The sequence below is a fragment of the Sapajus apella genome, unplaced genomic scaffold (assembly GCF_009761245.1).
Source record: "Sapajus apella isolate SASKATOON/1434 unplaced genomic scaffold, GSC_monkey_1.0 scaffold68, whole genome shotgun sequence".
In the NCBI taxonomy this organism is placed as follows: Eukaryota; Metazoa; Chordata; class Mammalia; order Primates; family Cebidae; genus Sapajus; species Sapajus apella.
In genome coordinates, this window is record NW_022437008.1 from 1363624 (window position 1) to 1387689 (window position 24066).

At 52.3% G+C, this 24066-nt stretch overlaps 1 protein-coding gene and 1 non-coding gene across 2 annotated transcripts; both read left to right on the forward strand.

The window, feature by feature from the left end:
• Positions 1-850: 850 nt before the first annotated feature.
• On the forward strand, positions 851-24021 carry COQ8B (coenzyme Q8B). Its single transcript, XM_032248716.1, has 15 exons — positions 851-1025; positions 1384-1488; positions 1620-1739; positions 1885-1951; positions 3728-3805; positions 8921-9043; positions 9194-9279; positions 10514-10654; positions 10740-10821; positions 11550-11643; positions 14045-14186; positions 14322-14429; positions 18863-18928; positions 22517-22603; positions 23181-24021. The coding sequence occupies exons 1-15, from the start codon at positions 870-872 to the stop codon at positions 23517-23519; spliced, it is 1794 nt and encodes a 597-aa protein (XP_032104607.1). The 5' UTR covers positions 851-869; the 3' UTR covers positions 23520-24021.
• LOC116530974 lies at positions 5957-6064 on the forward strand. The gene has a single exon (XR_004260199.1). It is a non-coding gene; the product is annotated as a U6 spliceosomal RNA (small nuclear RNA).
• Positions 24022-24066: the final 45 nt, after the last annotated feature.

Below are 24066 nucleotides of genomic sequence, written 5' to 3' on the forward strand. Positions count from 1 at the left end.
AGGGCTTCTCTGAGTCACACAGTACTGGAATAGAGACAAAGAGGCCTGATTCCCGACAAGAGGGGTTGGGGCAGCGGGGTTCTGTGGGAAAAGCATCGGCATCCCTCCCTCTCCCAGTGGTGGGAAGGATGCCCCAACCAGCTGCTTCTATTCCAGACTGTGAGAAGTGGGTGAGTCAGCCTGTTGTGGGTAGAGCAGGATTTCCAACACGCGCGTGCACACACACACACACACACACAGAGATAGGCTGGGAGCTGTTTTTCTGGGATGCCAAGGTTCCTGACTCAGCACTGGGAATCTTGGCTGAGTGTGTTCTGGGAAATGTCAGGCCTACAGGAAGCAGAGGGCTCCCAGTCGCACCATGCCGCAGGTGGGCGGGGAGCTGGGAGAGCAGGGTGTGTGAGGGAACAGAGACTCAGTTGAAGGCGTGAGTGGGAGACACTTGGCAAGCAAGGCAAGGGGTTTATATGCACAAGGAAGGAGGTTGGGTGCCAGAATGTGGGTGTTTGTGCAAAGTGGAGGAGCTCCATGTGCAAGGGAAATGTTTGCTGGGAAGAATGTGTATTCAAAGGAGATGTGTTGAGCCTGCCCGGAGTAAAAATGAGAAGGGGAGTTGGCAAGATATTCGTACAAAAGAGAGGTGTGAGGTTTGTAAGGGAGACTTTGCAAGAAGGATAGTGTAGGGAACAGAAGGGTCTGTTGCGTACAAGGCGCTTTGAGGTGAGTGGAAAGGCAGACAGGGCACGCGTGCGCTCCCGCGATGCCCCAGCAATCCCCCCAGGCGGGCCCCGGACACCCACCCTAAAGCCCGGCTTCACCGCAGGGCCTCCCTTCTGGCCCCGCCCCCCGCGCACAGATGGACAAACTTCATGCCATTCAGCGAGTTGCTGCAGCGCCATTGGTTGGCTGGTCGAAGGGGCAGGCATGCTGAGGCTCCCGGAAGCACAGAAAGCCCGCAGCACGTTGTGAACTCTGAGCCTGAGAGCAGTGGGTGCTTAGCAACAGGGGAGGTGCCCAGTAACGAGGTGGGGATTAAGGGGGACACCGGAGGAATTGCGGGCGCCTACAGGGCCATTAGAGGGGAAGGCGGTGCCAAGCAACGATTTCAGAGGAGCAGAGAGGTAGCCCCGGAGGAACTGTGGGTGTCTAGTAACGGGGGAGGACCCTAGCAACGGTGGGGGCTGAAGAGGGGGAAGTGCGTTTTGGAGGCGCGCAGGAGAAGCTAAGGGTTCCTAGCAACCAGGAGAGAACCAGCAGAAGCTGTGGGAATCTATTAATAGTGGAGGAAGTACTTGGTGGGTGGGAATCAGAGAGGGTGGACATAGAGGAACGTTGGGGCCTGGCCAAGAAGCCACCTGAATAACCCCTCCTCTCCTCCCCCAGGCAATGTGGCTGAAGGTCGGGGGCCTACTTCGGGGGACTGGTGGACAGCTGGGCCAGACTGTTAGTCGACCTTGTGGGGCCCAGGGGCCTGGGCCCCACTGCTGGGTAAGACGCTGGGGAGCGGGTCCCCAAGGGGAAGAGGCTGAGGAAGACCAGAGAGTGAAAGGACTGGAGGAGTCCAGAAGGGCCAAGTGACCCCTTGTCTTCCCCTCCTGACCAAAGTGTATCTCTTGCAGTGGCCATGTGGAGGTTCTTGGGCCCAAAAGTTTTACCAGGATGGGCCTGGGAGAGGCCTGGGTGAAGAGGACATTCGTAGGGCACGAGAGGCGCGTCCCAGGAAAACACCCCGGCCCCAGGTATCGTCACCCTGCCCCCACCCAACAACACCCCACAAAGGCTGCTGGCTCCCTGAGCTTGGGGAAGGATGTGGTGGCAGGGTGGCTGCACTCTCTGGGCACAATGCTCGCTTTCCCACCCTCAGACCTTGTCCCCATTTCCCAGCTGAGTGACCGCTCTCGAGAACGCAAGGTGCCTGCCTCCCGCATCAGCCGCTTGGCCAACTTTGGTGGTAGGTGTGACTTTGGGGGATCTTGGTGTGACCTTGAAGAGGCAACAATTACAGATTGAAGCAAGGGAGATGCATCAGAGACAGGAGAGAGAGAGAAAGAGAGACAAAGGGCCTGCAAAGTCAAAAGAAATTGAGAGGAACATAAATGATGATTTTCGTTTTTTTTGTTGTTTTTTATTTTTGAGACAGGGTCTCACTTTGTTACCCAGTCTGGAGTGCAGTGGCGCAATCACCACAGCCTTGAACTCCTGGACTCAAGGAATTCTCTCGCCTAGCTTCCTGAGTAGCTGGGACAACGACTGTGCACCATCATGCCTGGTAATTTTTTTTTTTTTTTGAGGTGGAGTCTGGCTCTGTCACCGAGGCTGGTATGGAAGGGCGTGATCTCGGCTCACTGCAACCTCCATCTCCCAGGTTCAATGATTCTCCTGCCTCAGCCTCCCAAGTAGCTGGGATTACAGGCACCCGCCACCACACCTGGCTAATTTTTGTACTTTTAGTAGAGATAGAGTTTCACCATGTTGGCCAGGCTGGTCTCCAACTCCTGACCTCAAGTGATGTGCCCGCCTCAGCCTCCCACAGTGTTGGGATTATGGGCGTGAGTCACAGTGCCCAGCAAGCCTCTGAACCTGGCCCACATAATTAAAATTTTTTTTCTGTGGAGGTAAGGTCTGCCTATGTTGTCCCAGTCGGTCTCGGGCTCCTTGTCTCAAGCGATTCTCCTGCCTCTGCCTGAAGTCCTGGGGTTCTATGCATGAGCCACTCCTCCTGGCTATGATAACATTTACTGAAAACCTGTAATGTGCAGTGCCGCATATATACACATGCTGCACTGAATCAATGCATTCTGTAGATGAGGACATTGAGGCGAACAGAGGGAGATAACTTGACTCTGGGTTACATAGCTGGATTTCATGCAGGTCACAACCTGCATGAAAAATATGCGTGTACCTGTGGAACAAGGGAAAATCTTGTTTCATGAAACATATACTTTGGTCTGCACTGTTTATAATGTCAATATCTTCTTTACTGCAGATTATGGTTCAAGTTCCCCCCACCCTGAGATGGAGTCTTGCTCTGTCCCCCTGGCTGGAGTGCAGTGGCACGATCTTAGCTCACTGCAACCTCTGACTCCCAAGTTCAAGTAATTCTACCTCAGCCTCCCGAGTAGCTGGTATTACAGGTGCACACCACCATGCCTGGCTAATTTTTGAATTTTTAGTACAGACAGGCTTTCACCATGTAGGCCAGGCTGGTCTCGAACTCTTGACCTTGTGATGTGCCCACCTCAGCCTCCCAAAGTGTTGGGATTATAGGCATGAGCCACTGTGTCTGGCCCAGTTCAAGTTTTAAAAATATAGATTCAGCTGGGCACAGTGGCTCACGCCTGTAATCCCAGCACGTTGGGAGGCCGAGGAAGGAGGATCACCAGAGGTCAGGAATTCGAGACCAGCCTGGCCAACATGGTGAAACCTCATCTCTACTAAAAATACAAAAAAAAAAATTAGTCAGGCTTGGTGGGTGCATGCCTGTAGTCCCAGTTACTTGGGAGGCTGAGGCAAGAGAATCACTTGAATCCGGGAGATAGAGGTTGCAGTGAGCCAAGATTGTGCCACTGCACTCCAGCCTGGGCAACAGAGCAAGACTCCATCTCAAACAAAAGGAAAAAAAAGAGTTGGGAGACAAGCATTCTTGGAGAGAAACTGAGAAAGGAGCGTGGGTTGGGGCAGGGCACCCCAGGCTAACAGGCATTCATATTCTTCTCTTGCACCCCAGGGCTGGCTGTGGGCTTGGGGCTGGGAGCGCTGGTCGAGATGGCTAAGAAGTCCCTGCCAGGAGGTCATTTAAAGTCAGGTGAGTGAGCCATACTGCCTGGGTTCAGATCCTGGCTTTGCCTGTGACCTGGGGCAAGTGACTTCACCTGTCTGAGCTCTGGTTTCCTCGTCTGGAAGATGAAGGTGATGATAATTTACCACCTCTTTGAGTCACTGTGAAGTGCTCTGAACACACCTAAACCACTATCAGGGTCATGATTAAGAGAAGCATATTGATTTTTTTTTTTTGAGACGGAGTCTTCCTCTGTTGCCCAGGCTGGAGTGCAATGGCGCCATCTTGGCCCACTGCAATCTCCGCCTCCCAGTTCAAGCGATTCTTCTGCCTCAGCCTCCCGAGAAGCTGGGATTACAGGCACGCGCCACCACACCCGGCTAATTTTTGTTTTTAGTAGAGATGGGTTTTCACCATGTTGGCCAGGCTGGCCTCGAACGCCTGATCTCAAGTGATCTGCCACCTGCCTTGGCCTCCCAAAGTGCTGGGATTACAGGTGCGAGCCACTGTGCCCGGCCATATATTAGATTATCTGAGAAAACTTTAAGCCATTGGGAGTTCCTAATTCGAAGCAGGAGCGGAAAGTTGAAAATAGAAGTGCCACCAGGGGTCTGTGTGCATCAGAGATGGAATTAGATGTGTAGCATTTTTGGGTAAGATTCCTCAACAAGTTGATGCTTTAAACAAGTGGGGGTGGATAGTCTAGATTAAAAAGAGATGGAAGAGACATCATTTGACAGATGGAGTATATGAACCATGATTGGATTATCAGTTTGGAAAAAAACTCGAAAGACTTTTTGGGGACGATTGGAAAATCCGAATATGGGCTGGATGGCAGATTTTAGGGAATCAGTGTTAATTGTCTTACATGTGATTATGGTACTGTGATTATGTAGGGGAATATCCTTATTCTTAGCAAAGCTTAAGTGCAACTACATGTAAGTGGGTCAGCAAAAAATAATAATAGCAAGTGTGTGGGCACACGCACACATAAAGCAGACGAAGCCCAATGGTACCATGTTGAATCAGGGTGGAGGGTGTGCAGGTGTTCAGGATATTATGCATGCAACTTTCCTGTTCGGATTTCTTTCTTTTCTCTTTTCTTTTCTTTTTTTTTTTTTTTTTTTTTTTTGAGACAGAGTTTCGCTCTTATTACCCAGGCTGGAGTGCAATGGCGTGATCTCGGCTCACCGCAACCTCCGCCTCCTGGGTTCAGGCAATTCTCCTGCCTCAGCCTCCTGAGTAGCTGGGATTACAGGCACGTGCCACCATGCCCAGCTAATTTTTTGTATTTTTTTAGTAGAGACGGGGTTTCACCATGTTGACCAGGATGGTCTTGATCTCTTGACCTCGTGATCCACCCGCCTTGGCCTCCCAAAGTGCTGGGATTACAGGCTTGAGCCACCGCGCCCGGCCTTTTTCTTTTCTTTTCTTTTCTTTTTTTTTTTTTTTTTCTTTTCTTTTCTTTTCTTTTCTTTTCTTTTCACAGGGTCTTGCTGGGTCACCCAGGTTGGAATGCAGTGGTACAGTCACGGCTCACTGCAGTCTTGACTTCCCCAGGCTCAGGTGATCCTCCCACCTCAGCCTCCTGAATAGCTGGGATTATAGACACATGCCACCACACCCGGCTAATTTTTTTGTATTTTTTGTAGAGCTAGGTTTTCACCATGTTGCCCAGGCTGGTATGGAACGCCTAGCCTCAAGTGATCCTCCCCACTTGGCCTCCCAAAGTGCTGGGATTATAGGGATGAGCCACCATACCCAGCTGAATTTTTTTTTCAAAATTTTCAGAATAAAAAGTTGTGGGTAGGTAGAGGATTAGGGTTTGGATAGGGTCAGTCTGAGTCTATACCCTACTTTCTTACTTCCTGGAGTGACTGTGGGCATTCAGCCAGAGAATCCACAAAGACACTTAGGATTCTGCCTGGAACAGGGTAAGCACTCAATAATGAGCTCGATAAAATGTTATTTTATTTTGAATTTTATATTAAGGTATAGAGTCTTGCTCTGTCACTCCAGCTGGAGTGCGGTGGTACAGTCATGGCTCCCTGCAGCTTTGAACTTCTGGGCTCAAGAGATCCTCTTACCTTGGCTTCCTGAAGCGCTGGGATTACAAGTGTGAGCCACCACAACTAGCCTTCAAAACTAATGAAAGCTTAAATATTGCTTTGTTGTGCTGTGCTTGCTTCTGCCTCACATATAATAAAAACTGGAATGAGACAGATAAGATTAGTACAGCCGCTGTGCAAAGATGACATACAAATTCATAAAGTGTTCATGTTAAAAAAAAAGAAATGCTTTGCCAAAGCTGAAATGTAATTTGCATATAAAACCAGGTACACATACCTGTAAGTGTATGGCTTGGTGGGTTTTCTCAAAGTAGATTTGTCTGTACCCAGTGCCTGTACACCCTTAAAACTGATGAACGGTCGCCAGGTGCGCTGGCTTATGCCTGTCATCCCAGCACTTTGGGAGGCCAAGGTTGGTGGATCATGAGGTCAGGGGTTTGAGACCAGCCTGACCAACATGGTGAAACCCCGTTTCTAATAAAAATACAAAAATTAGCTGGGCATGTTGGCGCCCACCTATAATCCAGCTACTCAGAAGGCGGAGGCAGGAGAATTGCTTGAATGTGGGAGGCGAAGGTTGCAGTGAGCCAAGATCACACCACTGCACTCCAGCCTGGGCGACAGAGCAAGATTACGTCTCAAAACAAAAACAAAGAAAAAAAAAAAAAACTGATGAATGGATAAATACAATGTGATAGGCATATAATGGAATATTATCCAGCCATAAAAAGGAATGAAGGACTGACACATGCTGTAATGTAGATGAATCTTGAAAACACTACGTGAGGCCAGGTGCGGTGGGTCACGCCTGTAATCCCAGCACTTTGGGAGGCCGAGGCAGGTGGATCACCTGAAATCAGGCATTCAACACCAGCCTGGCCAACATGGCCAAACTCTGTCTCTACTAAAAATATAAAACATTAGCCGGGTTTGGTGGCAGGCACCCGTAATCCCTGCATCTTGGGAGGGTGAGGCGGGAGAATCGCTTGAACCTGGGAGGCAGAGGTTGCAGTGGACTGAGATCGCGCCATTGCATTCCAGCCTTGGAGATGGAGCAAGACTCTATCTCAAAACAAAAAAAAAAAAAGAAGAAAGAAAGGAAAACACTAAGTGAAAGCAGCCACACACAGAAAGACCACATGTTGCGTGATTCCATTCATATGAAACGTACAAAATCGGGGAAATCTGTAGGGACACAAGTAGACTAGTGGTTGTCAAGGCCTGGGGAGATTGGGGAAAATGAGTGACTGCTAATGGGTATAGGGTTTCTTTTTTTTCTTCTTTTTTTGAGGCAGAGGCTCCCCCTATCACCCAGGCTGGAGTACAGTGGTGGATCATAGCTCACTGTAACCTCCACCTCCTGGGTTCAAGTGATCCTGCTGCCTCAGTCGCCTGAGTAGCTGGGACTATAGGTGTGCACCACCACACATGGCTATATTTTGTATCTTTTGTAGAGATGGGGTTTTACCACATGCCCAGGCTGGTCTCAAACTCATGAGCTCAAGTGATTTTCCCGCCTCGGCATCCCAAAGTGCTAAGATCACAGGCCTGAGCCACCATGCCCCGCCACGTTTCTTTTTTGGGTGGCATAACTGTCCTAACGTTGATTCTGGTGATGCCTGACAACTCTGTGAATATACTAATAATCATTGACTTATATAATTTAAATGGCAAATTATACAGTACGTGAATTATTTCTCAATAAAACTGTTAAAAATAGAATGAGCACCCAAAGAGGTTGTTTATGTGGGTTATATTTATCGATGTTTACTGTATTAGAGATTAAAACTGAGAAATTTTTAGGCCAGGTGCGGCGGCTTATGTCTGTCCCAACACTTTGAGAAGCTGGGGCAGGAGGATCCCTTGAGGTCAGGAATTTGAGACCAGTCTGGGTGACATAGCGAGGCCTCATTTTTACAAAAAGCAAAAAAATTAGCAAAGCCTGGTGGTGCACACCTGTAGCTGCAGTTACTGAGGAGGTTGAGGCAGGAGGATCACTTGGGCTCAGGAGGTTGCAGTGAGCTGTGATTGTGCCGCTGCACTCCAGCCTGGGTGACGGAGTGAGACGTCGTCTCAAAAACACACACGAAAAATGGAGACATTTTTAACACACAAGAGTACACACATACACATTTCCACCAGCTGTCAGCCTGATGCTGTCCTCACGTGTCCTGGTGCCTCTGGAGAACTCCACTGAATGTTCTCAGGTGTGAGAGCAGAAAAGGAAAAGTAACATCTTAGTGTCACGAGGAAAATAGTTTGATCTCGCAGAGCCCTCTGCATGGTCCCAGGGACCCTCAGCGGTCCCTGGCCCACATTTCGAGAATTGTTGCCCTTCTCCTGTCCCCACCTGGTTACTCCCCTCACCAAGGGTGACCTCTGTCTTGGCTCCTGGACTCTGGATTTGTTTTGCCTCGTTTTGCTGTTTGTATCAGTGTAACTGGGCGGTATTCTCTCACGCACCCGGCTGCTTTCACTGAGCACGTTTGTGAGACGCGCCTGGGCTGTAGTGTGTGGTGGTAGCTCGTCTATTCCATACTGTAGCAGGCACTCTGTGACTCTCCTGCAATTTGTTTTAATTTATGTTTATTTCCTTTTTTTCCGAGACAAGGTCTAGCTCTGTTGCCCAGGCTGGAGGGCAATGGTGCGTTCATGTCTCACTGCAGCCTCAACCTCCTGGGCTCAGGGACTCCTCCTGCCTGAGCCTCCTGTGTAGCTGGGACTACGGGCACATGCCACCATACACCCAGCTAATTAGAGACAGGGTCTTGCTTTGTTGTCCAGGCTGGTCTGGAACTCCTGGGCTTCCTCCTTTGTTGGCCTCTCAAAGTCTTGGGATTATAGGCGTGAGCCAACACGCCTGGCCTCCATGTTTCATTTTAGTCATTCCTGTTGGTGTGCAGATGATATATTTTATTTTAATAGAGAAAGGATGTCACTGTTGCCCAGGTTAGTCTCAGACTCCTGCATTCATCCCACCTCGGTCTCCCAAAGTGCTGGTATTACAGGCATGAGCCACCAGGCCCGGCCGCAGTGATGATATTTGTTAATTCTAATGTTGTTCTCTCCCCAGAGGATGGCTCTGGGCCAGACTCCAGCCCCTTCCTGTCGGAGGCCAATGCAGAGCGGATCGTGCAGACTTTATGTACAGTTCGAGGGGCCGCCCTCAAGGTTGGCCAGATGCTCAGCATCCAGGGTACAGCATGACCCTCGAACCCTGACCCCTGACCCTGATCTCATTTCCACCCCAGCCCTACCACCAACAGGCCCCAATTTCAGGTACTCACATGGGGGTCCTTCCTCACCTCCTCCCTTACTGCCCCCCATTGTTCCACTGTCTCCCAAGACAACAGCTTTATCAGCCCTCAGCTGCAGCGCATCTTCGAGCGGGTCCGCCAGAGCGCCGACTTCATGCCCCGCTGGCAGATGCTGGTGAGTGCCCGGTGTGGGAGGGTGGTGAGGGAGGCAGGCTCCATCTTCCCCGATCTGCCTGACCCTCCTGGCTTCACTGCCCCACTCCCTACCTCTGAGCCTCCCTTTCCCCATCTGTAAAATGGGGATCACCAAAGTACACACCTCCTAGCATTGCTGTGATGATTAAAGGAAAGAGCAGCAGCTTGACCTCTGTGCTTCAGTTCCCTGGCCTGGGAAATGGCAAGAGTGACAGCCACACCCACATTGTAGGATCACATAAATTAGCTTACCCAGAGCACTGAGGACAGCCCCTGATTCACCGTGAGTGACATGCAGGTGTTAGTGGTGATTATTACTGTTTTCTTAATTTAAGGAGATCATGTCTGTAAATAAGTTGGCATGGCCCCTGGCACTGAGCAAGTACCCAAGACATGAGTTGTTCTAATAACTGGGTAAGGCATGGAATCCAGGATTCTGCCACCCACCTGCCCTCCGATCCCTGTTCTGCTTCCTCACCATGTGGCCCAGGCAGCTATGGCCTCTCTCTGGGCCACTCTGAATAGGACCTGGCCCACAGGAAGCCCTCTGTGAATTTTAGCTCTTCTTGATCACATTGACTGTGAGTTAATAATACCACATAAGAGCATAATAAGAATGGTTGGCAAGGTCTGATGGCTCATGCCTGTAATCCCTTAGGAGGCCAAGGCAGGAGGACTGCTTGAGCCCAGGAGTTCCAGACCACCCTGGGCAACATAGTGAGACCTTGTCTCTACTAAATACAATAGTAATAATTAACCGGGCACAGTGGCATGTAACTGTAATCCCAGCTCTTCAGGAGGCAGGAGGATGGCTTGAGCTAGGGAGGCTGATGCTGCAGTGAGCCGTGAGGGTGCCATTGCACCCCAGCCTGGGCTGCAGAGCGAGACCCTGTCTCAAAAAAAAAAGGGGGGAGGATTGTTGTGACTCTCAGATATAAATAATAGCAATCCCCACAACAGCCCACCAGCCCAAGGAGTCCAGGCTTGGGGGACACAAGCTGGGCTGAGCCTCACAGTCTGCCAGTGCCTGGCGAGTCAGTTGGGCAAGAGAATTCTCTCTGAGCCTCAGTTTCCTCATCTGTAAAGGGGATGGCAGCCAAGAGCTTATCCCAGGGCTCTGCATGTGGTGAGTGTTGGGGTTATCAACAGGTAAAGCACTCAGCCTGGGGAATGAACTCAGCTGTGATGATGACGGCTGTGACCACTCCCCACAGAGAGTTCTCGAAGAGGAGCTTGGCAAGGACTGGCAGGCCAAGGTGGCCTCCCTGGAGGAGGTGCCCTTTGCCGCTGCCTCGATCGGGCAGGTGCACCAGGGCCTGCTGAGGGACGGGACGGAGGTGGCTGTGAAGATCCAGGTGAGAGAGGAGGCTGGGCAGGGTAGGGGCGGGCACCCTGCTGGCCCAGAGGAGTGACTCCCACTCTCTCCCTCTTCCTTCACAGTACCCTGGTGTGGCCCAGAGCATTCAGAGTGATGTACAGAACCTGCTGGCGGTGCTCCGGATGAGCGCGGCTCTGCCCGAGGGTGAGACGCCCACCCACTCCTCTGCTGATCTCCAAAGGGGCTATGCCAGAGAGAGAGAAAGCAGGAGGGGAAGTCCAGAGGGGAGCACGGGCAGGGTGTGCTGGCATTGTGAGCAGGAGCGGGAGAGACAGAAAGCACACCAAGGTGGGGAGAGCCCAGGGAGCACGAGCACACGTGGGAAAAGCCTCACAGATTTGAACAGAGCCGCAGAGAGACAGGAACCCAGGGCTGAGATCCAGCAGCAGACTTCTAAAGGGTGTGCATGCAGGGAGCGGGACTGTAGGTGCAGCAGAGCAGAAAAGGACAAGCCTGCAGATGGCACGTGAGGAGGCGCTGGAGAAGGGAGGGCGGGTTGTGTTTGTGTAAGAGAAGAAGAGGGAGAGGGAAAGCCAGGGCCAGAAGTGAGACCCAGAGGCAGTGAACAACATGGGAGTCTGTATGAAAAGGAGACAGTCGGAGTGAGCGTGACTCTGAAAGAGCTGCCAGGGACCGGGGTGCAGGCACGCACAAGAGACAGACCCCAGGAAAGGCTTCAGAGGACCCTAGGGAACCCCGCAGTCATGTTTAGGACGAGGGAAATGTGCAGACAGATGATGCGATGCAGGTCAGATGTCTGGAGCAGGAGCTTCGGGGGACAGTGAGGGAGACGGAAGAGGGAGGGTTGGCAGGAGAAGGCATCCACCAGTGGGCGCCCCAGGCCCTTCCCAGCTGACACGCCTCCCCCACAGGCCTATTTGCTGAGCAGAGCCTGCAGGCCTTGCAACAGGAGCTGGCTTGGGAGTGTGACTACCGTCGTGAGGCAGCCTGTGCCCAGAACTTCAGGTGAGCTGAGCCCCCGAGCTTCCCTCCTTTCTTCCCTCCCAGGCTGGGTGGGAAGTAGATGCCCCTTCAGCTCCTGGCAGCTGGAGCTGTGGGGTGGGGCAAAGTCTTTCTCTTTACTTTTTTTTTTTTTTTTTGAGACAGTCTCGCTCTTGTTGCCTAGGCTGGGGTGCAATGGCGCGATCTTGGCTCACTGCAACCTCCACCTTCCGGGTTCAAGCAGTTCTCCTCACCCTCCTGAGTAGCCAGGACTACAGGCACGTGCTATCACACCTTGCTAATTTTTGTAGTTTTAGTAGAGATGGGGTTTCTCTGTATTGGTCAGGCTGGTCTCGAACTCAGGACCTCAGGTGATCTGCCTGCCTCAGCCTCCCAAAGTGCTGGGATTACAGGCGTGAGCCACCATGCCCAGCTCTTTCTTTCAATTATTGTTCATCTGTCCATCCACTCACTCATCACTTGCGTATCTCCGTGTCCTCTGTGAGTTTGGGCAGGTCACTTCCCAGATGGCGGTCTTCTCTGTCAGATGGGATGCCTATCCACTGTGATCCGACCCACACATTTAATAATGCAGGTAAAAGTCCACACTCTTATCTTTGTTGGACTGACAGAGACCAAGCAGCCCACAGCACTGGGAGGTGGAGAGAGCGGGCTCCATAGCACCCCTTCCGCACCGCAGGTTGGGGGAGAAGGTAGCAGAAGCACTTTGAGAACAGGTTGGCATCATCACATAAGCCCTTCTGTTCACAAACTCTGCAACCCAATGATTGCCCTCCCTGCTGAACACTCTAGGGACCCTTCTGCCACTATACACCATCGGACTATTCTAGAATGCTCACAGCAGCTCTGTCTGCAGCAGCCCAAAACTGGTACCACCCCAGATCCATCAAGTTTATCCAGCAGGGTGGACCAATAAGCAATGCTATATTCACCTGTGGAATATTACGCAGCAGTGAAAATGGATGAACCATGGCTATGTGGAACAATGTGGTTCTATCTTGGAAGGATCCTGATGTGTAGCAATTAATGGCACCTCTGGGGGGAGTCCTCCACAGTGTGGCTCACACATTTATTGACAGCCTGAAACGTGCCAAGCTCCATAAACAGAGAGAAAGATCAATAGAAGGCAGTGGTTAGAGGCACGCACCCTAAACTTGGATGCGGGCTGAAATTCCAGGTCAGCCCTAAACAGGTTGCGTGGCCTGCAGCCGTATGGTGGTCTCCAGAGAGCATCCCCGCACTGTAGAGTGAGGATGAAAGGGGAGTGTGCCAATTAAATGCCCAGCATGGCTCAAGTTCATGAAGAACAATTCAAACATCAGAGATTTTTATCAATAAGGACAAAAATACCCCAAAGCAGGAGCTTGAGGAGAAGAGTGCGAAGTGGGGTGATGGGCCAGGACCCCCTCCCCCACTGGATTTCCCAGTGCCCTTAGGATGAAACCCCACAGCACCCTCCTGTTCCCCTCACTCTCCTCCAGCCATCCCACGGGTCCTCAACCAGGGGCCTTGCTCATATTCTCTGCCTCCCAAATCTTACATGAACACACTGATTTTATTTTTTTGAGACAGGATCTTGCTCTGTTTTCCAAGCTGGAATACAGAGGTGATATCACAGCTCACTGCAGCCTCAATCTCCCAGGCTCAAGTGATTGTCCCGCCTCAGCCTCCTGAGTAGCTGGCACGGGCCACCACACCCAGCTCATTTTTATAGTTTTTCGTAGAGATGTGGTTTCACCATGTTGCCCACACTGGTCTTGAACTCCTGGTCTCAAGCGATTTTCCCACCTCGCCGTCTCAGAGTGCTGGGATTACAGGTGTAAGCCACCACACCCGGCCAACACACTTATCATCGCAGTCTATAAACCGTCTGTTTGTGAGAGTGTGGTCTTGGGACTGGGGGGGCGGGTCCAGGAATTGGTTCATTCACTGCCCTGAATAATGGATTCTTTCCCGTTATTTACCTGTGTTCACAGTAGTTACTGCAAGGAGTGACCTGTGGGCATCTCTGTAGACTTCACAGATTCTGATGTCAGTGACTACTTTTGGGTTGAATGAATTAATAAATTAATGAAAAAAGTAATGCAAAGGCTGAAATACACTAAGCTCATCCTTCTGGGGCAACCAGAAGTCATAGAAGCGTTTCGGGTAGGGAAGTGGTACCTGGGTTTCCCACAGCACCCAGTTTAGGGGCAGGTGCAGAGTAGGCACCTTGGAGATACTTGTTAAATGTCAGTCCAGCCAGGTTGGTCATCACCCAGGGCAGACAGTGGCAAGATGGGCAGGAGGGAAGGCACGACGGAGACTGTTCATGGAGGACTTCTGAGAACACAAGGAGGAGGCCTCAAGCTGGCTCACGGACCTGAAACATGAAGTCCCTTTTCCCGCTTCCCTCCTGCCCCAGGCAGCTGCTGGCAAATGACCCCTTCTTCCGAGTGCCAGCCGTGGTTAAGGAGCTGAGCACGACACGGGTGCTGGGCATGGAGCTAGCCGGAGGGGTGCCCCTGGACCAGTGTCAGGGCCTGAGCCAGGACCTGCGGAATGAGGTATGCAGTCTGGTGGCACTGCGGGAAGGGCATGGCCGCAGGGCGGGTGGGCCAGGCTTCTGGTCCCTCTCCAGGCCAGTGAGGGTGCCACAGGGGGGATCACACCGTGATGCCTACTACTCCTCCCCACCCCAGATTTGCTTCCAGCTCCTGACGCTGTGTCTGCGGGAGCTGTTTGAATTCCGATTCATGCAAACCGACCCCAACTGGGCCAACTTCCTGTATGACGCCTCCAGCCACCAGGTTGGTTCCTAGTGATGTGTGTCAGGGTGTCTTTGCTGTTGTAACAGATATTCCTTGATATTCCAGTAGGTCAACACAATAGCACTTTATTACCCCTAACAGCAGGCAGAGGCAGCCCTTTTCCAAGTGGTGATTCAGGGACCCAGCTCCTCCCCTTTTGTGGTTGTCTCATCTGGGGCCTTACAATGCTCTGCTTCCCAAGGAAAGGGTAAGAGAGGTTGAGAGGGTAGCCCCCTGCCCTACTGCTTTGGCCAGAAGTGGAAAAAGTAATGCCCAGGCTAAGTACACTAAGCTTATCCTGGGGCAATGGACATACCACGTAGGTTGCCATTCCATCAGCGAGAGCTAGTCACGTGGCCTGCCAAGGTGCAAGGCATGCTGGAAAATGGAGTCCCTGGCTAGGCAGCAGTTCCTGGTGGCAATGTGACAGCACAGAGGGGAAGTACAGCTTTTGGAAGGCAGTTGGCCATCACCATCACACTCACCATCCATGCAGAACACACCATCACCTGCCCCTGTCTCTTGACAGCAACAAAAAGACATCTCTGACCCTTGCCTTCTCAGAGCGCCCAGTTCTGTGGGGGGGGGCTGGCACCACGCAGTGATGACCCAGAGTGGTTCGTACCAACCACGATGAGGAAGGACGGGCCAGATGGTTCACGACCTGGATGGGGGAGGCACAGGCAGAGGGGTGAGGGCCGGAGGTTGGGGAGGCACAGGAAGCTCTGGGATCCCAGGAAAAAAAAAAAAAGTGCCTGATTCAGTGTGGGGTGAGCAGGGATTAAGGGAGGCTTCTTAAAGGAAGTGCATGAAAGCTGAGATCAGTGGTCCCAGTGACTTGGGAGGCTGAGGTGGGAGGAGCGCTTGAGCCCAGGAGGTCGAGGCTGCAGTGAGCCAAGATCATGTCACTGCACTCCAACCTGGGTGACAGAACATGACTCTGTCTCAAAAAAAAAAGCTGAGACCAGAGGCTGAACATGGTGGCTCATGCCTGTAATTCCAGCACTTTGGGATGCTGAGTCAGGAGGCTTCGTTGAGGCCAGGAAGTTAAAACCAGTCTGGGCAACAAAGGGAGACCCCTGACTCTATTTACCAAAAAAAAAAAAAAAAGCTGAGACTGAGGAAAAAGAGACAACCACCCAGAGAGCAGAGTGTTCCTGGCAGAGGGCAGAGGGTGTCCAAAGACCTGGAGTGAAAGTTTGGACCTGCAGACTTGAGCGTCAGTGGACACATCTTTAACTTTATCAAGGGATGCCAAGTAACTTTACAAAGAGGTCTGTCCCCATTTTGTCTCCAGAGGGGTCTTTCTAAAGCACAAATCTGGTCAAGATATCCCTCCCACAGCTTCCCAGCCCCCTCAGAATCAAGTCTGAGCCCTTTGCTGAGCATCTGTGGCCCCACCGAGTCTCCAGCCTCAGTCCCTTGCCTTTTCTTTCTCCACAATGTGCACACACCCTGTGTCCCTCCTAGGCTCACACCCCAGCGATGTTTATCCAACTGCAAGTGGTAGGGTCCTGACATCAATTGATTGGTTTCTTTTTTTTTTTTTTTTTTTTTTGAGACGGAGTTTCGCTCTTGTTACCCAGGCTGGAGTGCAATGGCGCGATCTCGGCTCACCGCAACCTCCGCCTCCTGGGTTCAGGCAATTCTCCTGCCTCAGCCTCCTGAGTAGCTGGGATTACAGGCACGCGCCACCATGCCCAGCTAATTTTTTGTAGTTTTAGTAGAGACGGGGTTTCACCATGTTGACCAGGATGGTCTCGATCTCTTGACCTCGTGATCCACCCGCCTTGGCCTCCCAAAGTGCTGGGATTACAGGCTTGAGCCACCGCGCCCGGCGATTTTTTGTATTTTTAATAGAGACGGGGTTTCACAATGTTGATCAGGATGGTCTCGATCTCTTGACCTCGTGATCCACCCGCCTCGGCCTCCCAAAGTGCTGGGATTACAGGCTTGAGCCACCGCGCCCGGCCTGAATTGATTGGTTTCTGACAGCACTTTTTTTTTTTTTGGGACGGAGTTTCGCTCTTGTTACCCAGGCTGGAGTGCAATGGCGTGATCTCGGCTCACCGCAACCTCCGCCTCCTGGGTTCAGGCAATTCTCCTGCCTCAGCCTCCTGAGTAGCTGGGATTACAGGCACGCGCCACCAGGCCCAGCTAATTTTTTGTATTTTTAGTAGAGACGGGGTTTCACCATGTTGACCAGGATGGTCTCGATCTCTTGACCTCGTGATCCACCCGCCTTGGCCTCCCAAAGTGCTGGGATTACAGGCGTGAGCCACCGCGCCCGGCCACTTTTTTTTTTTTAATAGAATAGAAGATGTCAGTATGTCACAGATGGGAGGGATCTGTATTATTATGGGACAATTTTGTTTGACGTTTATGTGTGCATTTGCATGAATGCCCAGTAGAAACGATTTCTTTATATTTAATTTTATTTATTTATTTATTTATTTTGAGATGGAGCTTCACTCTTATTGCCCAGGCTGCAGTGCAGTGGCATGATCTCAACTCACTGCAACCTCCACCTCCCGGGTTCAAGCAATTCTCCTGCCTCAGCCTCCCAATTAGCTAGGACTACTGACTAGTTTCTTGTATTTTTAGTAGAGACGGGGTTTCACCATGTTGGCCAGGCTGATCTTGAACTCCTGACCTCAGGTGATCCACCAACCTCAGCCTCCCAAAGTGCTGGGATTACAGGTGTGAGCCACCATGCCCAGGCACCAGCAGAAACAATTTCTTACTGTGGGTTGGTTGTTTGTTCAGACTCTACTGCCCTCGAAACACTGTTACAGATGTTCATTGAGCACAAAAGTTAGAAACAGGCCAGGTGAGATGACTTGTTAATGTAATGTCTGGCCGGGCGCGGTGGCTCACGCCTGTAATCCCAGCACTTTAGGAGGCCAAGGTGGGTGGATCACGAAGTCAAGAGCTCGAGACCATCCTGGTCAACGTGGTGAAACCCCATCTCTACTAAAAATACAAAAAAATCAGCTGGGCCTGGTGGCGCGTGCCTGTAATCCCAGCTACTCAGGAGGCTGAGGCAGAAGAATTGCCTGAACCCAGGACGCGGAGGTTGCGGTGAGCCGAGATCGCGCCATTGCACTCCAGCCTGGGTAACAAGAGCGAAGCACAGTAGTTCGAGACCTGTCTAGACAACATAGTGAAACCCCATCTCTACAAAAAATTTTTAAAACTTAGCCAAGTGTGGTGGGGTACACCTGTGGTCTCTGCTACTCAGGAGGCTGAGGCGGGAGGATCACTTGAGCTTGGGAGTCCGAGGCTTCAGTAAGCCATGGCTGTGCCATGGCACCCCAGCCTGGACAATAGATCAAGACCGTGTCTCAAAAAAAGAAAGAGTCAGAAACAGTTTGTAACTAATAGATATTTTAAAAGAACGAAAAAAAAAATCAGAAACAACCACAGTGTTTCTCTGCCAGGTAAATGCACTATAATGTATTCACACAACGAAGTCCTTCCACAGCAATGCAAAATGAGTGACTGAGCTGGGGCGACACGTGGCAACAAGGGTAAATTGCAAAATCATGTTGGGCAAAAAGCACAAGTTGCAGGATAACAATAGTAAATACCACTTCCGTGAAGTTTGAAAATACGGACACCATTACTCTACATTGTTTCCAGCTGTACACATTCATAGAACATACAGAAATGGCCGGGCAAGGTGGCTCACGCCTGTAATCCCAGCACTTTGGGAGGCCAAGGCTGGCGGATCACCTGAGGTCGGAAGTTTGCAACCAGCCTGACCAAAGTGGAGAAACCCTGTCTCTACTAAAAATACAAAATTAGCCAGGCGTGGTGGCACATGCCTGTAATCTCAGCTACTGGGGAGGCTGAGGCAGGAGAATCACTTGAACCCGGGAGGTGGAGGTTGTGGTGAGCTGAGAACGCGCTATTGCGCTCTAGCCCGGGCAACAAGAGCAAAACACTGTCTCAAAAAAAAAAAAAAAAAAGACAAGACAGAAATGCATAAATGAGAATTTCAGGAAATAATTTAATAATGATTTCAGGAAAGTGGTGACCCTGGGGACCTGGGGGAGGTGTGATCAGGGTGGGATACACAGGAGGCTCCGCGTGGATGGGGAGTATTTTACATTTTATGCTGGGTGGAGAGATTTGTGGGTATTCATTTTACTTTTATATATCTTTTATTCTCTGGATTTTTGTTTCTGGGCCTAAAATTTGTTATTGCATAAACAATTAGAACTAAAAAAATAAAAGCCAGATGCCTTCAGCTACTGTCTGGGGGTCGGTTGGAAATGTGGAGACCAGGCCAGGAGCCCAGTGAGGCAGCCAGGCAGGGGCTCTGCAGGAGCGGGCAGGGTTGTGGGGGGTTGATTGATCCTGGCTGTACTGCTAGACAGTGGGGATGTGGATGGGATCCCAGCATTCCTTTCACCATTTTTTGCTTCCAGGTGACTCTGCTGGACTTTGGTGCAAGCCGGGAGTTTGGGACGGAGTTCACAGACCATTACATTGAGGTGAGTCTCCCCCAGACCTCGGGGTCTCTGAAAAGCTGAAGCTCATGCCATATACTGAGGCAGAGGAGTAAGAAGGAGAAGGGCAGTTTCTAGAATTCAGAAATAATAAATAATGGTAGTATTCTAGCAGCTAGCACACGCCAAGCACTTAATCTGTTAGGCTGCATCTTTAGTGCTTACATATAGTAACCGATTTAAACCACACGGCAACACACTGCAGTAAGGACCGTTTTTAGGTCCGTTTCACAGATGAAGTAACTGGGTCCTGGAGCAGTTAAGTTACTTGCCCAAGATCACAGCAGACTTGGGATTCAAATTCAGGTAGTCCAAATCGAGAGCCCAAGCTTCCAACCACTGCCCAGCTCCCTCCTAAGAGAAAGGCCCACAGTGGCCATCTTGTCACCTCCAGAGCCCGCACTGTCCAGGGCCCTGGTGTCCAGCCTAGCTGTGTGTCCCTGGGGGAAACTCTGTCTGTAGGAGGTGCTTCTCATGTATTTTGCCCGTCCTCCCACCCACTGGGGTCAGCTTGTCTTAGAGGCTGCAGAGAACACCATTTCATTAATTGTTGAGATTGGACATTTGCCCCGGGTCCTCTAATCATGGAGCCATCAATCTAAACTTTTTTTAAGTTTTCTTTTCTTTTTTTTTTTAAATTGAGACAGTCTTGCTCTGTCACCTCTGCTGGAGTGCAGTGGCTGGATCTCAGCTCACCACAACCTCCACCTCCTGGGTTCAAGCGATTCTCCTGCATCAGCTTCCTGAGTAGCTGGGATTGCAGGCGCATGCCACCAGCCTGGCTAGTTTTTGTGTTTTTAGTAGAGATGGGGTTTCACCATGTTGCCTAGGCTGGTCTTGAACTCCTGACCTCAGGTGACGCTCCTGCCTTGGCCTCCCAAAATGCTCGGATTACAGGCATGAGCCCCCCTGTCTGGCCAATCTAAATGTTTTCTGACCCCTTCTCTGTGCCCAACTCTATTCTAGGCAAAACTGGAGACAGAGCAGTGACCTGGGTCCAGCCCAGGCCCCTCCTCACAGAACTCATAGTCCAGTGGGCCAACAGTGAGGACCCAGCATGGACAGGGCTGGGATGGGGGAAGCACAGAGGACTTTGAGCCCAGAGGAGGAGCCTGACCCAGCCTGGGGAGCCAGGGAGGGCTTCCTGGAGGAGGAAGTGCCAGCATTGAGAACTGAGGGATGAGGGGGGCCAATTGGGAAAAGGTTCGGAGGGTATTCCTGACAGACATGTGCCAAGGCCAGGCAGTGATGAGGGACATTCCCATTAGGGCAGTGCTTCTCAGACTTGGATGTGCATGTGAAGCCTGACCATCCTGTGAAGGTGCAGATTCTGGTCTGGAGGTGGGCGAGAGATGCTGCCTTCTGACATGTGCCCAGGTGATGCCAGGGCTACCATATGGAGACCACACTTGGAGTAGTAAGGCCTTAGACAACTCAAAGGAAGCTCCTGTTCTGACTGGGAGGGCAGGTGGGGGCGGAGCAGGAGCCAGTGATGAGGCTGCAGCAAATCACTGTGGATTTTAGAAGCCAGGCTATGCGCTCATACTGTATCCAGGTGCCCTGTGGAGCCGCAGAAAGGATTTGAGCAGGGAGGGGATGCAGTCAGAATTTGAAAACTCCCTCTGAGTAAGAAGTGGCATCTAAGACTGGGGGCCAGGAGCCTAGGGCAGCTGTGGAGAGGGGCAGAGGGGTGGCTGGGAGATGCCCAGACAGTCCATGGGAGCAGATGGGCTGGAAGTCGGGGAGGAGGTGTCCAGGGCTCTGAGCGAACAGGAAGGAGGAGGTGGTAACCCCCTACACACACGGGGCCCTCTCTGTGGGCCACTGAGGCACAAAGCTGAGGCCCTTTGGGCAGCTGGGACATCTTGCTCCCCACTGATAACCTCCCCTCCTACCCCTTTGTTTGTTTGTTTATAGACGAGTTTCACTCTTGTTGCCCAGGCTGGAGTGTGTGTTTATTTATTTATTTATTTTGAGACAGAGTTTCATTCTTGTTGCCCAGGCTGGAGTGTAATGGCACAATCTCGGCTGACCACAACCTCCGCCTCCCGGATTCAAGCTATTCTCCTGCCTCAGCCTCCCGAGTAGCTGGGATTTCAGGCATGTACCACCATGCCTGGCTAATTTTTGTACTTTAGTAGAGACGGGGTTTCTCCTTGTTGGTCAGACTAGTCTCAAACTCCCGACCTCAGGTGATCCGACCGCCTCGGTCTCCCAAAGTGCTGGGATTACAGGCATGAGCCACCACGCCCTACCTTTTTTTTTTTTGATACAGAGTCTCGCTCTGTCACCCAGGCTGGAGTGCAGTTGTGCAGTCTCAGCTCACTGCAACCTCTGCCTCCCAGGTTTCAAGCAGTTCTCTGCCTCAGCCTCCTGAGTAGCTGGGATTACAGGCCCCCACCACCATGCCCAGCAAATTTTTTCGTATTTTTAGTAGATACAGGGTTTCACCATCTTGGCCAGGCTGGTCTTGAACTCCTGACCTCAAGTCATCCACCCACCTCGGCCTCCCAACGTGCTGAGATAACAGGCATGAGCCACTGCGCCCAGCCGCCTTTGCCAGTTTATAAAACCCCATCACACTGGCTTCTGAGGACCACAGGCCTGACAGATGGCCAGACAGGCTCGTGCAGGGGGAGCAGAGAGGGAATGGAATTAATCCTGAATCCCTCTCCTCACAAAAGAGGGCAACCCGGTGGTGAGTGGTGGGACCCAGGTTCCACTCCCTATGCCAGGTCTGCTTCCCCTTCTGTGAAACAAGGACCCCCCCATGCCCACCTCTTAATAGTGGTAGATCATAATATTTACGGTGCTTCCTGCATGAAACACAGCACCAGGCACTCCACGGGCATCACCATCTTTATCCTTCCAACAGCCCCATGGGGAAGACACTTCCGTCACCCCACTTCACAGATGAGAAAGTGGAGGCCCAACGGGCAACGTGACTTGTTCGGTCTCTCAGCCGGCAGGCGGCAGAGCCAGGAGGGGGCCCTAGCCAGCTGGCCCCAGCTGGATGTCTGTCCATGCCCACAGCTCCTGCCCCACATGTATGAGCTCACGCTGGAGAGCTGCTTTGCTCCACACGCTAATTTGCTGAAGCAAGGTTCACCCAGGGGCTCCTGAGTGCCAGACCCTGTGCCCCGTGTGACTACACACAGCAGGGATCCTTGCTCTCATGGGGCTCAGAGTCCAGTGCGGGAGACAGAGAGGTGGTCCCTGGCAACTTTGGATGCAGTTCTGGGGCACACGCTCACATCCGTCCAGTTGAGTGTTGGGACCCAAGAGCAGTCCTGACACTTCTTCCTTGCACTGTTTCACTGTGACTGTTCCCAGGCAGGCCCCATATTGCCGGCTAGGTGGGCAGGATCCCTGACCACCTCCATTCCCAGGCTCTGGAACAGTCTTTGAGGGAGTCACAGACAGGCAGAGTGGGGAGCAGGAAGCTTCCAGGTGAGGGAGGGCCCAGGCAGATGAGAATGGAGGTGGGTACGTGGGAGGCCCAAGCTTCCAGCTCCTCTCCAGAGCCCCCTTGAACCCCGGGCTTTGTCCCTCTAATTCCCACCCTCTCCCCAGGTGGTAAAGGCTGCAGCTGACAGAGACAGAGACCGTGTCCTACAGAAGTCCAAGGACCTCAAATTCCTCACAGGCTTTGAAACCAAGGTTGGGAGACACAGGGAGAAAGGGACTAGTGTCTACTGGTGGAGGGCAGTGGGGGGCTGCTTATCTCTACTGAGGGACTCGAGTGGGGGATGGGGCATGTCTATACCCGGGGAAATGGGGGACTCTAGGAGGGGCTTGTCTCCACTAGGGAGAGTGGAGGTTGTGTGTCTCTACTTGGGGAGTGGGGGACTCTAGGAGGGAGGCTTACCCTTGCTGGGGCTCTGGGGAGGAGTAGGGGGAGGTGGCTGCCTGCCTCCTCAGGAATCCTGGGAACATGGGCACCATGGATCTGGTCTGCAGGGCCGGGGGCTGCTTATCTGTTGCAGAGAGAGTAGAGGGCTACTTGTCTGTTGGAGGCTCTGCAAGGAAGTGAGGGGGGCTTACTTGGGGAATAGGGAGCTGCTTGTCTATTTCGAGGCTCTAGAAGGAGCAGAAGCTACTCACTCTTGGGGGAGTCGTGGCTTGTGTTGATGGTGGGGACTGGAGTGAGTGGAGGCTGTGCGTTGCTGCTTTCTGGATTAAGCAGAGGGCTCTGTGTCCACACTGGCTGCCTTTGCTGTCCCCACCCGCCCCCCAGGCATTCTCCGACGCCCACGTGGAGGCAGTGATGATCCTGGGGGAGCCCTTCGCCACCCAGGGCCACTATGACTTTGGGTCCGGGGAAACTGCCCACCGCATACAGGACTTCATCCCAGTGCTGCTGCGGCACCGGCTGTGCCCCCCACCGGAGGAGACCTATGCCCTGCACCGCAAGCTAGCAGGGGCTTTCCTGGCCTGCGCCCGCCTCCGAGCCCGCATCGCCTGCAGGGACCTCTTCCAGGACACCTACCACCGCTACTGGGCCAGTCGCCAGCCAGACACAGCCACTGCCGGCAGCCTCCCGATCAAAGGGGACTCCAGGGCAGATCCCTCATGACAGCCTCTGGGGGGATTGCGTCCCCATAGCAGGCCATACCCTGCTGTGGTGCCTTTTATCCCTTCCCCATCTGCCCTGGGTCGGGGGAGCCCCTTGGGCTTTCCAGCCTTGCCTGGCTCCCCTCTTTGGCCCAGGAGCTCAGGGTTCCTGGGGCTGGGGAACTCTCAACTTCGTGCCCTAGATCCTGTGCCTCCCCACTCCAAAGTGGGCATCCGGGAACTCTAAGCCAGGGAAGTGGTTAACTTATCTTTGGCAACATTTGAGGGAGCGTTGGGCCCCCGCATGCCGTTATGCAGATCCGGACTCATCAGGGGGAGCCCTCACCTCTGCCTCAGGTCTCCGGGTAGAAGGCGAGATGGTGGTCCTGGAGGCAGTCATCACCTCTGCCTTCCTCGCTCCTCCACCAGCTGCCTTCTCGCGGGTTCCAGCCTCTCAATGTGTTGGAGGGTAGGGGTAGAGGTGGGGGAGCTGAACCTTCAGTTGGAATAAAAGCAGCCTTCCCTTCCCCCAGCTCTTCTCTCTGCGCTGGGGTTGGGGGGAGAGGGGG